This window comes from Macaca fascicularis, chromosome 5 (genome assembly GCF_037993035.2).
Source record: "Macaca fascicularis isolate 582-1 chromosome 5, T2T-MFA8v1.1".
NCBI classification, from domain to species: Eukaryota; Metazoa; Chordata; class Mammalia; order Primates; family Cercopithecidae; genus Macaca; species Macaca fascicularis.
The window spans coordinates 3,507,622-3,523,849 of record NC_088379.1 but is presented as its reverse complement, the minus strand read 5'-3'; the positions used below and the strand labels follow the sequence as shown (position 1 = coordinate 3,523,849).

At 54.4% G+C, this 16,228-nt stretch overlaps 1 protein-coding gene across 13 annotated transcripts in view; it reads right to left on the bottom strand.

Moving 5' to 3' along the window:
• The window catches only part of RGS12 (regulator of G protein signaling 12), a 158,534-nt gene extending 144,940 nt beyond the window's left edge, over window positions 1-13,594 (bottom strand). For 11 of the 13 annotated variants that reach the window (XR_012434583.1, XR_012434584.1, XR_012434585.1 and 8 more), the window contains exon 1: window positions 12,398-12,515. Coding sequence is in view for 1 of the 13 variants with exons in the window: in XM_074039303.1 (XP_073895404.1) it covers window positions 12,398-13,000 (603 nt within the window). In the remaining 12 variants the exon portion in view is untranslated. Of the gene's footprint in view, window positions 1-12,397 lie in introns of all 13 variants that reach the window. The other 2 variants (XR_012434586.1, XM_074039303.1) reach the window with 1 other exon arrangement.
• Between the last annotated feature and the right edge of the window lie 2,634 nt (window positions 13,595-16,228).

Here is a 16,228-nt window from a genome sequence, read left to right as displayed (position 1 = left end):
AGTGGATCTTCTGAGGCTGCCGGCAGCCACACGAGTGTGCATGGAAGTGAATCCTCACCACGCAGCCCTGGCCGACGCCTTGATCACAGCCCTGCGTGAGCGTCACCAGGACTCCTGACCCCAGAAGCCTTGCAGCTACAGACAGACAGTGCTGCACAGCGGCAGCAAACCAACGTGCCACGTGATGCAAAATAGCTCCAGGGTCGTTTGACTTGCTGCCGTTCCTGCTATAAGCACAAAATGGCGCTGTACTTACTTCGAGGTGGCAATGTATAGCAGGTGGTTTCAAAAATGGTCTCTGAAATCTACTCTGTGAGGAGGTGATTAAGGAAATCACACCGGATACACCAGAGACAAACACTACAGAATGGGGAAAAGTGGCTAAAAAGAAGCCAAACTGATCATAAACTCACAAGCAAAGTCTAATTATTCCATTTTATAAATGACGAAACCGAGGCTCCGGCACCACGACTGGAGGCAGTTAGGATTCGAAGCCAGGCTGGCTGACTGCAGTCCGGGCTCTCCAGTGTGGCCCCGGCTGCCTCCCTCTCCACCAGCACACGCCTGGGAGAAAGCGGCCTCCCTAGAAGCACGCACTTCCGCTAACAAAAACTAGTTATCCGGTTCTCAGGGAGTCTGTCTCAGCTCCTGGGTAGCTTTAGTCTCCTGAATCTGAATATTAATAATCTATGTTTAGGCAGCAGGGCAGTAGCCACCAACATTACGAGTAGTTTTTGAAGAAATATGCAGTTTTTGAATAACATATTCGGCTTAACTGAAGAGTACAATACATAAAATGTCCCAGGTCAGCATTTTGTCATTATGCATAGTTTTGCGTGGGTCTTTTATAAATGTCAGTTCTTGAGGTTTTAACATTTCAAATCCAAAGAAACCAAGAGGCTGAGCATCAGGGACACACACATTAAATGCCTTAATTCCGGGCTCGTGGAACAAATGCGCTTTCTTTCTCTTCCGGAGTCAACCTCAGAAAGATCCCGCACATTGCTAGGCAGCAACACAGCGATTCGGTGCTTAGAAAAGAATTCACTCAAAAAACAATGCAGTTTTTAAAATTTGGAAGTACTGCAAATATGAATGATTAGGGGAAAGAAATGAGAGGTGAAGAAGAAATTAAAGACTGGCAACTTTCAGAATGCTTCGTTTCTTTGAACACTTGAGAAAAAGATATACACTATTACAGTCCAGCAACAGTAAAAGGAAGTAGCATTCAGACAGTCATATACAGTTGAAGAAAGAGCTGTGCTAACATCATACTAATACTAATAACATAAAGTGTGAACACTGGCTTTAGCTTCTTAGCTCCATTTTACTTTAGAGAACACAGCAGGGGCAGGTCTGTGGGGTGGGAGGAAGTCAGCCAACCAGGGAGACAAGTTGCCTTTGTTCCTCCTGCCTCCTGTTCCCCCCACTACCAGGGCAAGCTCAAGTTGCTGAGGAAGAGGAGGGGGCTTCTCCCAAGGAGGGGAAACTGCAGGATCCTCCAAGGACCCAGAGTCCACGAAGCAAAAGAGCCTCCAGGGACAGGGTATCTGCACAGATGCTGAAATACAGCACTGCTGGTTCCAGTGTCCTCCAGCAACGGCCACAGAGGAGAGGCTGGGGGAGCCTGCAGGCACCCTGCAGCTGTCACTCGTGTCCCCATCCAGGCGGAGGCCCTCCCACATCCTCCCTGCCTAGGTCGCCATACCAAGGCTCACCTTGCATGGTGGCCACACCTCCTGCTGGACTCCCCGCTGCACCCTACTTGCCGGCCCACCCTGCCCTCACCCTCCTCCTGCCCACAGCTGCCAGTGCTTTGTCCTTCCCCACTTCCTAATCTCTGCCCAAGCACCTGTCCCACTGGGTCCAGCCTCTTGAGGCTCCCTCACTAGGTCCCTCCCCAAACCTCAACATCCCCCTCAGTCAGACCCACTTCCTCACAGCCCCATGATTTTCCTGCTCACTTATTCATTCATTTATTCATTCAAGAACTGTCTCGTGGCTTCTGCAGCAGCTCCAGGTGGGCAACTACGAACAGGCAACCAGTGATGGTCCCGAACTCCCAGGGCCAGCTGCCACGGGGTCCCAGACAGTTAGACAGCCCAATGCCACAGTGCACAGCAGGGCCAGGCCATGCAGGAGGACACCATTTGCAAAAATCACTTTCTCCTGAAACGGGTCCTCTCTCCTCCCTCCACGACTCTGAGGTTCAGCTCACAGCCCACCTCCTACCTGAAGCCCCCACTGACTCCTCCAACACCCCCAGCCCCCGGGCTCTGAGAACCTACCCACAGAGCAGGGGCCCCACACTCCGGCTGTGCCTGTCTACTCCTGGGTCGCCTCCCTTCTCATGTACAGAGACGATGCCCCGCAGCCTTCCGGGGCTTTCTGATGTGGTGCTGTGGGTGCACACACAGGCCCCCTGCAAGGGGCAGGAGGACCCACTTCTGTAAGCAAGGGAAGCAGAGCCCACCAGTCACAACAGACTGGAAGGGGCTGAGCACAACGGGCCCCACCTGCCTGTGTCTCCGTGGTTTTGAAGGCCACACAACGTGAACTCCAGAAACTCCAATCCTGCAGAAGCACCACACCACAAAGACACTCAGACAAGAGCAGGAGCCAAGCCCCCAACCCCACCCACCCCAGACCACAACAGCCAGGGCCCAAGCCCACAGGGCCCAAGCCACGTCACAGGCGCCAACTCGACCCTGCGGTCAGTCCAGCAGAGCCTGCACTGCGAGCTCACTCTGGGCACCGGCCTGGTGATGACCTGGCTTTAGGAAAAGTGAACAGGACACACGAGGGCCACAGCCCTCCAGAATATCCCGGTGCCCCACAGCTGATGAAATTTTCTGATTCCAGAAATAAACACTAGTTCAGTATCTTTGGAACACTGAAGGTCAAACCTCCTCAATTCTTCCTTTCCATTTGTATTTGACTTTCCCTTTTTATCTCTACTTGGTATTTACTTCTGTTTGTGGTTTTTAAATCTGCACAGAGTGAGACTATAAATGGAGTTGCCAGATTTAGCAAAAAAATTAAAAAATACAGGATACCCAGTTAAATGTGAATCTTAGATACATGACAACTTCTCAGTATGAGTGCGCCCCAAATGCTGCATGGCAACACTGTACCTGGCAAGTCTAGCCCTGGAGAGAGGCTGTGTTTTAACCTGGCTCATTCCAACGCCCACGTTGGTCTCCTCCTCCTTGCTGGCACCTCGGAGGTCCCCCATCACCCCGCCTGGACATGTCACCTCTGTGCCCCCCACCCCTTCATTCTCTCATACCTGCTTCCTTGAACAAAGCCCACAGTGGCAGGTAAAGGGCAGGAAAGGACAGGCACAGCCCCGGACTCCAGTCGCACTGTCCATCCCTGGGCCTCGGACCCCAGCCTCACTCTCCATCCCTGTCCCTGGCGGGCCTCTCCTTAGCCCAAAACACCCAGAAAGGCTGAAACCAATTTTTCTCATCAACAAATGGGTCTTTTTTCCAGCCTCCTACATGTGATTCTCCTATTCACTGATACCTGGTCACCCCCCTACAGGATTCAAGGGAAAAAGACACAGAGGGTTCCACCACTGTTTGTTTTGTGTGTTCACTAGGCCTGAAGGGGTCCTTTTGCTTTTAGTATCTTACCCGCTCTCAGAAAGACAACAATAAAATCGATGCCAACGTTCCCAGTACTGTGAGCCTCTTTAGCACCAAGCATGTTAAGGACAAGCTGTGCACCTGTCCTGCCCACAGGGCAGCCGAGACAGACCCTGTGTAACAGAGGAGGGCAGCCGGGACACACCCCACGTAACAGGAGGGCAGCTGGGGAGGCTGCTGGGGCCTGAAGCGTGGTACCCTTGTGACCTCCTCATGTGGTTCCTCACCAACCCCAGGTCTAGGTGGGTGCAATGGGGCAAACGGCAGCCCCAAAGATACCAGGGCCCAATCCCCAGAAGCTGTGATTGTGACCCTATTTGGAAAAGGATTATGTTAAGGATTCTGAGACGAGGCAGTGATCCCCAATTTCCCAGGTGGGTCCTAAATGCAATCACAGGTGTCCGTAAAAGAGGGAGGCAGAAGGGAGACACAGACCCAGAGAAGGCCACGTGAGAGAATGCCACATGGGGACCGAGGCAGGGACTGGAGCGATGCAAACACACAAGCCAAGCCAGGCTGGGAGCCCTAGCAGCTGGGAGAGGCAGGAAGGGTCTCTTCCCCCAGAGCCTTTGGAGGGGTCACAGCTCTGCCACACCTTGACTTCAGGCTTCTGGTCTCCAGAACTGTGACAGGACCAACTGCTGCTGGGCTAGCCCCTTGCTGGTGATCATTTGTGCTAGCAGGCACAGGAACTCCTAGGAGGGGTGGGCCCAGGCAGTCCTCCTCCTCCCAGGCAGTCCTCCTACTCCCAGGGCCAACGGCCCCAGCCTCACAGGGAGGAACCTGGCTGCTAAATGCTGGAATCCACAGAGCTGTCCCTCTTCCACACAATGCTCTACTAACTCCCGGGCTGGACTCCAGGCCCCTGGGGTGCAGAGGGCTCTGGCAGGTGGGACAAGCCAGCCCCTCACCCTGCCCAAAGTGCCTTCACTGCACTCCAGCTCAGCAGAGCCCACGGCACTGCCGTCTCCCACAACCTAGCACACAGTGGGGGCCAGACCCAGATGCACTCAGTGAAGGCCTGGCTGCCTCCGAGGTGAGCGCCTGTTCCCAGCAGCCAGAATGCAAGCCTGCAGCGATGCCAACAGCACCATCGCTAATGCTGACCAGGACTCCCAGGTGTCAGCCACTGCTCCTAACCATTTTCCACACATCACGCTATTTAAACCTGACGACAATCTTATGATGAACTCTATTTTATAGACACACTGCAGCACACAGTTAGAAAAGACTGTGGGGGTGAGGTGAAGACCGCGGAACAGCAGCACAGGCCAGGCTGCGTCTTTCCCCCAACCCTCAGTGAGCTTGGAGGAGCCCCAGCCTAGCACACCTGTACCAGGTCCAGGTGTCCGGGGGTCATGGGCCTCTGGAAAGTCAAAGAAGAGCCCACAGGCCCTATCCTTACGGTGCTCGCATCAGAGGAAAGCAATAAAGGACGCACAGTCTCTCTGCCACCAGGTTAGTCAGGTTGGTTGGCCTATCTAGGAAATGCATCTATTCTAGGCTAACACTTAAGATACAGAAGTCAGGTGTTGTTAGGGGAGGAACTTTCTTTTAGCTGGAGTACTCACTCCCTGATCACCTGAACTCTCGACGTGAAAAACAAGCAAACTGCCAAAGACCGATGCCTGGCTACTAATCAACATGCCAGCAGCTCTCTCCGTAAACTGACAGTCTCCTACATTCTCCCATGCTGCTAAATCAAGTTCCAACCAGTCACAAAATATAAAAACCAACTCTGGGAGGTCCTGGAGAGCTACGAAAAGCAGGCAGAAAGTGGAGAGGAGTTGTCCCCTGAAAGGAGAGAGCTGCACCAAGTAAAACATGTTTCTAAAAATGGCTAAAGCGCAGTAGAAGCCGTGATCCTCCCAACTTGAAGAGTCCAAGATAGGGCTTGGGGAGGACAGGGTGGCTGAACAGTGAGGGGCATATCTCAGAAAGGAGGTCACTGGGGAAGAGGCAGTCTAAAGTCTGTTAGTAAATTCTGCCTAGGTCCTGGCCAGTGGTGAGCCATCCACGCACACAAAGACCCCAGAGTCCAGCAGAAGGAGGCAGCCAGAAGGTCAACAGCACCAAGCAGGGACTGCAGCAGATATTTTCATTTGAGTCCAGACAAATTAACTTCCAGAACAAAAATCAACACTCTTCAGAAAAAAGAAGTCACTGCAGTCATCATCTACAATGTCCAGTACACCATCAAACATGACTAGATGTTCAAAGAAACGGGAAGATGTGACCCATAGTCGGAAGAAGCCAACAAAATGATCCTGAGATAATGCAGGTGCTGAAATTAGTAGAGAAGAACGTTAAAGCAGCTAGTATGTGTTCAAAGATTTAATGACAACATGATCACAATAAACAAATGACAGAGCAGAGAAATGGAAACTAGAAAATAAGTGAAAATTCTAGAAATAAAAACTACTGGAACTGAAATTTTAAAATTCACTAAACAAACCTAATAGCAGTTTGAAGATGGTGAAAAATTACATATCCAAGAAGTTCAACAAACCTTGAGCAGGACAAATGCAAAGCAAACCCTCCTAAGAACATCACAATCAAACTGCTGGAAGCCAAAATTCCCGAGAGGAGCTTGAAAGCACATCACCATATAACCCAAAAGAGCAACACAGCTACCATAATGACCGACTTCTTAAAAACAGCAAAGGGGCAACGTGATGAGACTACGAAAAAATAAAATGAAAAGTAATAATTGCCAGGTGTGGGGGTACATGCTTGTAATCCTAGCTACTCAGGAGGTTGGGGCAGGGGGATTGCTTGAGCCCAGGAGTTTGAGACTGCAGTGAGCTATCATTGCACCACTGCATTCCAGCCTGGGCAAAAGAGTAAGACTCCATCTCAACTTAAAAAAAAAAATTGAACAAACATCAAAGAGATCAACATTGATGAGGAAAAAGAGAATTAGAGGATCAACCTAGGAGGTCCAACCTCCAAATAAAAGTTCCAGAAAGAGAAAACAACAAAACTGAAAGAAAATTATCTTCGAAATTTAAAAACTTCTATCCTCAGCCTGAAGGGGCCCACGGGGTGCCCAGCATAATAAATGGAAGCAGATGCCATCATCAGGTTTCTTAGAACACTGAGGGAAAAGAGCCACTTCTATGAGCTTGGGGCGGGAGAGATCACACACACAAGAACTGAAATCGGAATGGCATCAGACTTCTCAACAGCACGGAAACCAAATGCAATGAAGCACCATTTTCAAAATTCTGAAAAAATCATTGTCAGTCTAAAATTTTATACCCAGCTAAGTTAAAAGGTAACCAAAGAGTAAAATAAAGATGTTTTCTAAATCAAGGACAAAAAAAAAAAAAAAAAATCCTATGTAATGTTTCTTAGGTATCAAAAGAGTAGGACTTCAGCAAAACGAGGAGTGAGCCAAGCAGACAGAGAAGAGCAGGACCCAGTGCACAGGGAGCCCCACAGATGGAGGACAGCACGGGGAAATGCGGGTGACGGTGGCACAGCAGGTCTCCTGGAGACCAGGGCAAGCAGGAGCAAGGAGAAGGCTCCCAACCACAAAGGGGTGGGGATGGGGCTAGTGTCCTGGATGCAATGAAAAACAAACCATTTTGATAGGTGGGTGATTAGAAGATGCAAATCCACAGGGCTGTGTGAGAGGACCTGTGCTCAGGGCACTCCTTGGCTCAATAATGAGCAATGCTTACAGCCACACAAGAGCAAGGACTATAGATTTCACCAAAAACGGCGATGTGATTATGATGGCACATAGAGGGACAGGGAGGCTGATGGGACAAAGGAGAGCTAAACCTCCCCTCGGCCTTTGGGAGAAATAAAAAAAATAATGTCTAAAACAAACTTTAAAGGAGCAGCTTCAACAACAGTAAATGCCTGAGAAAACAGACCATTTAGGATCCCGCCTCTGGGGGCTGGGGCCAGGCAGGGCAGGAGAATGCCTACGACTGGACGCTTCAATCCACAGACTCAGCCCTTCTTCAGGCATGCTGGAAGGACAGCTAAGATCACTGCTAAGGGACACAAAGATGCAGGAAACGATACGTGAGTAGAGTGTGTGTGCGCGTATCGGGTATCACCATGATTAGAGAGTTGGGGACAGCAAGTCCACAGAAAAGCAGAAAGAAAAGAAAAACAGAAAGAACAAACTAGATGTTTCTTTTCTCCTTCACTGAAGTCCAGACCTTAAAAAAAATGGAGGAAGGGGCCGGGCGCGGTGGCTCAAGCCTGTAATCCCAGCACTTTGGGAGGCCGAGACGGGCGGATCACGAGGTCAGGAGATGGAGACCATCCTGGCTGACACGGTGAAACCCCGTCTCTACTAAAAAAAATACAAAAACTTAGCCGGGCGAGGTGGCGGGCGCCTGTAGTCCCAGCTACTCGGGAGGCTGAGGCAGGAGAATGGCGTAAACCCGGGAGGCGGAGCTTGCAGTGAGCTGAGATCCGGCCAGTACACTCCAGCCTGGGCGACAGAGTGAGACTCCGTCTCAAAAAAAAAAAAAAAAAAAAAATGGAGGAAGGAAACTTCTAACACAAGAGTTCCTTGTCTAGAGCCCGAGGCAAGAGGCTCCTTCATGGAAGAATCTAGGCAACTTCTGCAACGGTGGCCCCCAAAAACCACAGGTTAAACTGCACGAGCACTGTGTGGAGTATCCAGTTCGGAACTGGTAATGACCCCACCTCCTAAAAAAGGCACAGCATGAGTGACCTCCCACTACCTCTTATGACTGGGGTTGCATCCTGAGCAAGGCTTATCTTCCTTCCCAGGACACCTGTTTCCAGGACTGCTCCCGCCTCTCCCCGAGGGCAGGGATGTGAAACCACGGGACCTTCCCTCAGACAAACCCTGCCCATCCCGGGGAAGATGCACAAGATGGCTGCTCCTCTCACACAATGGGAAAAGTGAAGTCAGTTCGAAGACAAGTGAGGAACCTGCTGTAGGCTGAATAGCCATCCCCAAAGATACCCAGGCCCTAATCCCTGGGACTGTGAAAGTTATACGGCAATATGGATCTGCAGATGTGAGTAAACTAACGCTCCCAGGAGGAGGAGATTATCCCGGACATTTGAAGACAGCAGAGGAAGACAGAGGCTAGGCATGGTGGCTCAGGCCTGCAATCCCAACCCTTTGAGAAGCTAAGGCAGGAGGATCACTTGAGGCTAAGAGTTCAAGATCAGCCTGGGCAACACAGTGAGACCCTCACCTCTACCAAAAAAAAAAAAAACAAAAAACAGACAAATTAGCTGGACATGGTGGCACATCCCTGGGGTCCCAGGTACTCACGAGGCTGAGGCAGGAGGATGGCTTCATCCAGGAGTTCAAGGCTGTAGTGAGCTATGATTGTGCCACCGCACTCCACCTGGGCAACAAAGTGAGACCCTGTCTCTAAAAAGAGAGAATAAAGAGGAGGACAATGGAAGCAGGGCAGGAGCCGGGAGCCAAAGAATGAAGTCAGCCCCCAGAAACTGATCGGGGGGGCAAACAGTTATCCTCCAGCTCCCAGAAGCTGACCAAGGGGGCAAACAGTTCTTCAACCCGCAGAAACTGATCGGGGGGGCGAACAGTTCTTCTCCAGTCTCCAGAAGCTGACCGGGGGGGCGAACAGTTCTTCTCCAGCCCCCAGAAGCTGACGGGGGGGGCGAACAGTTCTTCTCCAGCCCCCAGAAGCTGACCAGGGGGGCAAACGTTCTCCTCCAGTGCCTCAGGAGGGCGCTTGGTCAACCAACGATGACACCACAGTTTCAGCCCAACTAGGGGGAATAAACTTTTGCCGTTTTCAGCCACTAAGTGAGTGGTGCTTTGTCACACAGCAATAGGAAACTCATACAGCTGGGAAGGGAAATGTTTCCAGGAATTCCACCAAATTCAAATAAAATGTAAAATGCTCTAGGATTTTTGCGTGCTTGAAGCCCCGCATGTGTTAAGTTGTAACTAATGAGTTGTTTATTCCCTCAGCCTGTTTTTTGTTGTTGTTGGTTTGTCTTTGTTTTTGAGATGGGGTTTTTCTGTTTGTGAGACAGAGTTTTGCTCTTGCCGTCCAGGCTGGAGTGCAGTGGTGTAATCTCGGTTCACTGCAACCTCCGCCTCCCAGGTTCAAGCGATTCTCCTGTCTCAGCCTCCCGAGTAGCTGGGATTACAGGCGCGTGCCACCACACCCGGATAATTTTGTATTTTTAGTAGAGATGGGGTTACACCATGTTGGCCAGGCTGGTCTCAAACTCCTGACCTCAGGTGATCCACCCGCCTCGGCCTCCCAAAGTGCTGGGATTACAGGCGTTAAGTCACCGCACCCAGCCCAGCCTGATTGTTTTGCTTGGCCCATCTCAGACAAAAATAAAGGTCCAAAGACAATGTGATCCGCACACTGCCAACCAGGCCCGCAGAGCCCGCTCAGCCCCCTTCCATCAGCCTGGAGCGCTGACTTCCGGCAGCCTCAGCCTAACCTCCCTCTCCTTTACCCCCAGACCTTCCCACAGCAGCAGCCAGGCTGGCTGGGGCCCCAGCTGTCACCTCTGGGCCCTCACCACCTCCAGGACCTCACTGAGTCCCAGCTCCCAGAGCCACAGGTCTCCTCGGCCTGGCCACCCCTTCTTCCCTGAGACTCTCATCCTAAACAGGGCAGAAAGGGAGCCAGCCCTTGACCCTGGATTCCCTCCTCTTTGCAGTCCCCATCCAGTGCCTCCCTCCCACCTCCTGACCCTCCCCATGACATGCCCTCAGGTCACACTGCCCCTGCCCTCTCCTGAGCACTCCACAGGTCAGTACTGCACCTTCAGCCCACATCCAGGGGCCTTTCCTCCACCCTGTCTTTGTCAACCTCCCTGAGACCTCCAGTCACCACTGCCCTATCGCTCCTCCCTCTGCTCTGCCAGTCACAGAGGCATCCACATCACTGCAGTTCCAGAGCTACAAAAGTAAGCCCGTCTGAGGGCCGATTCCAGCCTCAAGAGGTCTCGGAGACAAGGGTGGACTTGCAGTTTTAAGAAAAAGACCCAAACAGGTGTGCACCAACTTGTGCAGCCCAAGGCCCTGCAGGCGGCCCCATCACCCACCTGCAGGCTCAGCCACCCCACTGCCCTTGGCTGAACCCCTGCCCTCAGCCAACATGGCCTTCCCCATCTGCAGAGCTGTGGTACCACGCAGGGCCTGGGCACCTGATATCCATCATTTCAAGTCCCCAAAAGCACTGGCCACGATGGACCTTTTTATACTGCTTTTTCAGGGGAAAAACTTCACACGGTGACAATTACTTTCTAAAGTGAAATATAAACTGGTTCCCCGTTACTCACAATCACTCTGCCCTCCCCACGTCACCTTCTCTAGGGGCAGGCCTCAGCCCCTTGGAAGGCCCGTGGGACTCCACCCCGGCGGCCCTTGCTGCCCGAACTGCCTCTCTGCCCTCCCTGGTAGTCTCCTTATGTGAATGGTGGGGTGCTTCCTTGCCTGGGAAGGCCCCCCAGGGCCCCTTCCGTGCAGGCCTTGCTGGCCATCCTGCAAGTCCCTGTGGCCTCAGAAGGGCCCTGGACAGGACAGCATGGACCACACTGAAGGCTTCAGACAAAGCCACTCTTAGCCCTTGCGGCAGCCCCAAAGACAGGTCCAATGACGAAACTCAACCACAGAGAAGGTGGTCTCCTGCCCAGGGACACATTCCCAAGAAGTGACCAGGCAGGTGAGAGGCCAGGTGGTCCTCTCTATCCACACTCCACGGCTCTGGGCCCCCTCTCTGTCCACACTCCACTGTCTACACTTCACGGCTCAGGGTCCCCTATCTGTCCACACTCCACGGCTCTGTCTACACTCCACAGTCCACACTCCACGGCGATGGGCCCCTTCTCTGCCCACACTCCACTGTCTACACTCCACGGCTCCGGACCCCCTATCTGTCTACACTCCACAGTCCACATTCCATAGCTCTGGGCCCCTTCTCTGTCTGCACGGCTATGACACTCTGTCTACACTCGATGGCTCTGGGCCCGCTCTCTGTCTACACTCCACGGCTCTGGGCCCCCTCTCTGTCTACACTCCACAGCTCTGGACCCCCTATCTGTCTTCACTCCACTGTTTATACTCCATGGCTCTGGGCCCCTTTCTGTCTACACTCCACAACTCTGGGCCCCTTCTCTGTCCCCAATGCACAGCTCTGGGTCCCCTCTCTGCCTACACCTCACAGCTTTGGGAACCCTCTATCTACACTGCACAATCGCGGCACCGCGGCAGAGCCGAGCCCAGATCGCTACAGTGGGTCAGGAGTTCGGGTCTCTGGAGGCAGCCTCTGCCCTAACAAAGCGGCCGCTAGTAGAGTCCGACGAGGGAACCTGGACCCCTCAGCGCCGTCAGGGCCGCGTTCCCGGAGCTCCCAGGCGCTCCTCGCCCGCGGGACCCTCTGCTCCGCGCCGCCCCCGCGGGTCCCGCCAAGGACCCGGGCAGGTCTCACCGCGCGGGGCCCCAGGAGGCCGCGCACCCGCCCGGCCAGGAGGCCCCACAGGCCCGCGCCCCGCACCGCCCGCCCCCGCCCCCGCCCCGCGCCGCGCCGCGCCGCGCCGGGCCCGGGACCTGGAGCCTGAGCCGGGCCGGCGAACAAAAGGCAGGGCGGGCGGGCGGCGACCCCGAGGGGACGGGCGCCGAGCAGGGCTGGCTGGGGTCGACCGGGAGGCCGAGGGCGCGGGCGCGCGCCCCGGAGGCAAAAGAAAGAGCGGAGGCGGCGCGCCCGGCCCCCGCCCCGGCCCCCGCCCCGGCCCCGCACACCTACCGGGCCGCGCCGCTCGCTCCCGCTCCAGGCGCTCCGGCCCGCGCCACCGCCCGCGCGCGTAACGGTCGCCTCAGCAGCCGCCGCCCCCCGGGGTCGAGGCGGGGGCGGGGCCGCAGCCGGGGCCAGAGGAGGGGCGGGGCTGGAGGGGCGGGTCTGGGAGGGGCGGGGCGAACTGAAAGCGAGGCGGGGCAAAGGCGGCGTGGCGGGGTTGGGGAGGGGTGAGTCGGGGGCGGGGCATGGGGCGGGGCGAGGGCCTGCGTGTTGGGACAGCGTGGGAATGGGACTGCGAGGGAAGCGGGGATGGGAAGAAGTGAGGGGCGGGGCCTCCACGGCTAGGGGCGGGACTTCCGTTGCGGGCGCGGCAGCCCTGGTACGCCCGGTGTGGCTTCGCACTGGCCTGGCCCTGGCGCTGGGAGCGACTGCGTTCCCGCAAGCTGGTTTTCCCTGCCTCCGCCGGCCCGGGACACCCTGCGAAGGGCAGGTCGGTGTGGCCGGGAGGAGCCGACCCTGCCTGAGCTGTCTCCGTCCTTCGCCGTCAGTGTCCAAGGAAGTCCCGCTCCCGTTGGGTCGCGGTGCCCGGAAATCCTGGGTGTGGGGAGTCATGCCCCTGCGCCCTGGGTTTTCGGCCGGGCAGATGCCCGGAGCTGGCGGCAGCCTCGCGGGCGGCGTGAGTTCCCGCAGCGAAGCCACGGGGACAGCTAGGAAAGGCCGTTCCCTCCGGGCCCCGGGACGCTCGCGAAGGCGGCGCGGTGACTGCGGCGTCCATCGGGTCTGCCCCTCCCGGAGCGCGGGCAGCAGCGGGGGCGGGACCGGAGGCACCGCCGGCCCGAGAGGGGGAGCTACCCGGCCCCGGCCTGCGCCTCTGGCCCCGTCCCAGCCTCCGCCTTCACCCCTTAGGCCAGGGTTCCTTCCTCACCCTCTTCGTGTCTTCCTTCCCCGGCACTGGGTCTCCCTGCGCCTTCCTTCCTGCCCTCCCCTCCTTCTCTCCCGCCGCCTTTTTCCATCGAGACGCACCCCTCGCTGCTGTTAACGCTCCCGCCCTGCCGCCCTCCCAGGGATTCGACCCCTCTCAGGTTTGCTTCTCTCCTGTCACCTGCCTTGATGGGCTCAAAACGCTTCCTCTCCGCCCCCGCCCTATGCTTTCTTCATCATCTGGTCTTGTGTGACTAGTTTGGATCCCGGGAGGAAACCAATGGCATTCTCAGTAGGACAACTGGAATCCAGCAAGGCTCCCGCCGGCAGAGGCGCGGCCCCGGAGTGGGGAAGCCACAGGGAGGTGCTGAATTGGGACAGGTGACAGCAGGGAGGGAATTGGTGTCACCTGCAGGACTAAAGGAACTCGGCCAGAACGGTTACAGGAAGCCAGACAGGGAGAGAGAGCCACTTAACAGGAGCTGCGACCTGTGGCCAAGGGACACAGCCAGCCCTTGATGACCCAGCAGAGAGAGCCAGGGAAGAGGCCAGGCGCAGTGGCTCACGCCAGTAATCCCATCACTTTGAGAGGCTGAGGCGGGCAGACCGCCTGAGCTCAGGAGTTCAAGACCACCCTGGGCAAGATGGCCAAATCCCACCTCTACTAAAATAAAAAAATTAGCCGAGTGCGGGGGCGCTCGCCTGTAGTCCCAGTTAGTTGGTAGGCTGAGGCAGGAGAATCACTTGAGCCCCGGAGGCGGAGGTTGCAGTGAACAGAGATCATGCCTCTGCACTCCAGCCTGGGTAACAGTGAAACTCCATCTCAGAAAAAAAAAAGAGAAAACCAGGAAAGAAACCGCCCCCAAGCCGGACCCCCCGCAACTGTCAACCTTCTTTTGTTCTGCCTATGTGCGGATGGTGGAACCTTCCAGAGCAGTGCCAAGCCAGAAGGAAGCAGGCCACAGAGCTCAACCTCCTCCGGTTCCAGGGCAGGGACAAGTGGCCCTGAGTGAGAGACGGGGAGACACCACCTGCAGGTCTCTTCTTTCCCTTTGGCTTTTTCCTCTGCACTTGCCCAGCCTCCAGGTGCCTCATGGACAGGGGTGGGGGAAGAGGAGGAGCAGCTCATACCAGAGGTCACCGAGCCTGTGAGAGAACTCGTGCCCAGCAGGGGGTGGCCCGAGAAGCTGTTTCCATGGGAGGAAGCACACTAAGTCCATCCCCGGGAAAGCCAGGGCCCCCAGAAGTGGGGAGAAATTGGGTGAGATGGAGAGAAGGTGTCAAGTGTCATGCTGGAAGGTTTTGAAAAGGCAGGTCTTGCCAATTAAGCAAAACTCATTCAGTCCATCTAGAGGGGCTAGACACAGAACCACACCCAAGTCTCTGGGTGGTCAGTACCTGGCCCTTGTGGTTCTGCTCCTGTAGGCTTCACTTGGCCCAGACTGGCAGGGCAGCCTCTGTTGGCGCAGGGAGGGCCACGGAGAGGGGTGCACCTGCTCTTCCGTGCTTGCCAGGAAGCGGCTCAGCGGCCCTACCCACAGTTCATCATCTACAGTTGCTCAAGGAGGCACTCCTGAGTTGAACAGGTGGGATGGATGGTAATTCTTCCACAGGACTTGGGGTGCAGGGGCATCCCCCCACATTCCAACACAGGCTACTACATGGATGACCCTTGATGACACTATGCTAAGTGAAATAAGCTTGTCACCAAGGACAGATACTGTCTGATTCCACTTATACGAGGTCCCTAGAGTAGGTACATTTATAGAGATGGGTAGTAGAAGGGTGGGCGGCAGGGGCTGGGGAGAAGAGGACAGGGAGTTATTTAGAGTTTCAGTTTGGGAAGGTGCAAGCATTCTGGAGATGGATGGTGGAGATATTTGCACAACAGTGTGAATGTGCTTGATCCCCCTGAGCTGTGCACTTAAAAATGGTTGAGATACAGCCATTATGGAAAAGAGTTTGCAGGTTCCACAAAAAATCAAAACTAGAACTACCCTGTGATCCAGCAATCCCATTGCTGGGTGTGTATCCGAAGGAAATGGAATCAGGGTGTCAGAGACGTCTGCACTCCCAGGTTCACTGCGGCACTTCTCTCAATGGCCAGGATATGGAACCCACCTAAGTGTTCGTCGATGGATTAGTAGATAAAGAAAACATCGTGTAATAGTGAATACTCTGGAGCCCTTAAAAAGAAGGCAATGTGCCGTCTGGAACGGCACAGATAAACCTAGAAGACATTATAAAAGTGAAATAAGCCAGGCACAGAAAGACACATATTGCCCGGTCTAACTTACATGTGGAATCTGAAAATGTCCAAGTCACAGAAGCAGTAGAATGCTGGTTACCAGAGACTGTGGGTGGGTAGGAATTGGGGAGACGTTGGTCAAAGGGCACAAAGTTTCAGCTGTGCAGGATGAGTAAGTTCAGAAGATCTATTGTACAGCATGATAACTAGTCCATAATAATGTATCCTTGAAAATCGCTAACAGTAGATTTTAAATGTGCTCTTCACAAAAAATGGGATGTGAGTGATGGGACACATTAATTAGCTTAATTTAATCATTCCGTTGTGTAAACGTATATCAAAGCATCAGACTGTACAATTTTTCATTTGTTAATTTAAAAAATGAAAATATACTATGGGATTTGCACTAATTAAAAAAGTAAAAAATAAAAATTTTAAGCCAGGCGCGGTGGCTCATGCCTGTAATCCCAGCTCTTTGGAAGGCTGAGGTAGGTGGCTCACTTAAGCTCAGGAGTTGGAGACCAGCCTGGGCAACACAGTGAAACCCCATCTCTACCAAAAACACAAAAAATTATCTGGGTGTGGTAGTGCATGCCTGTGGTCGCAGCTACTCAGGAGACTGAGGCAGGAGGATTGCTTGAGCCTGAGAAGCAGAGGTTGCAATGAGCCAA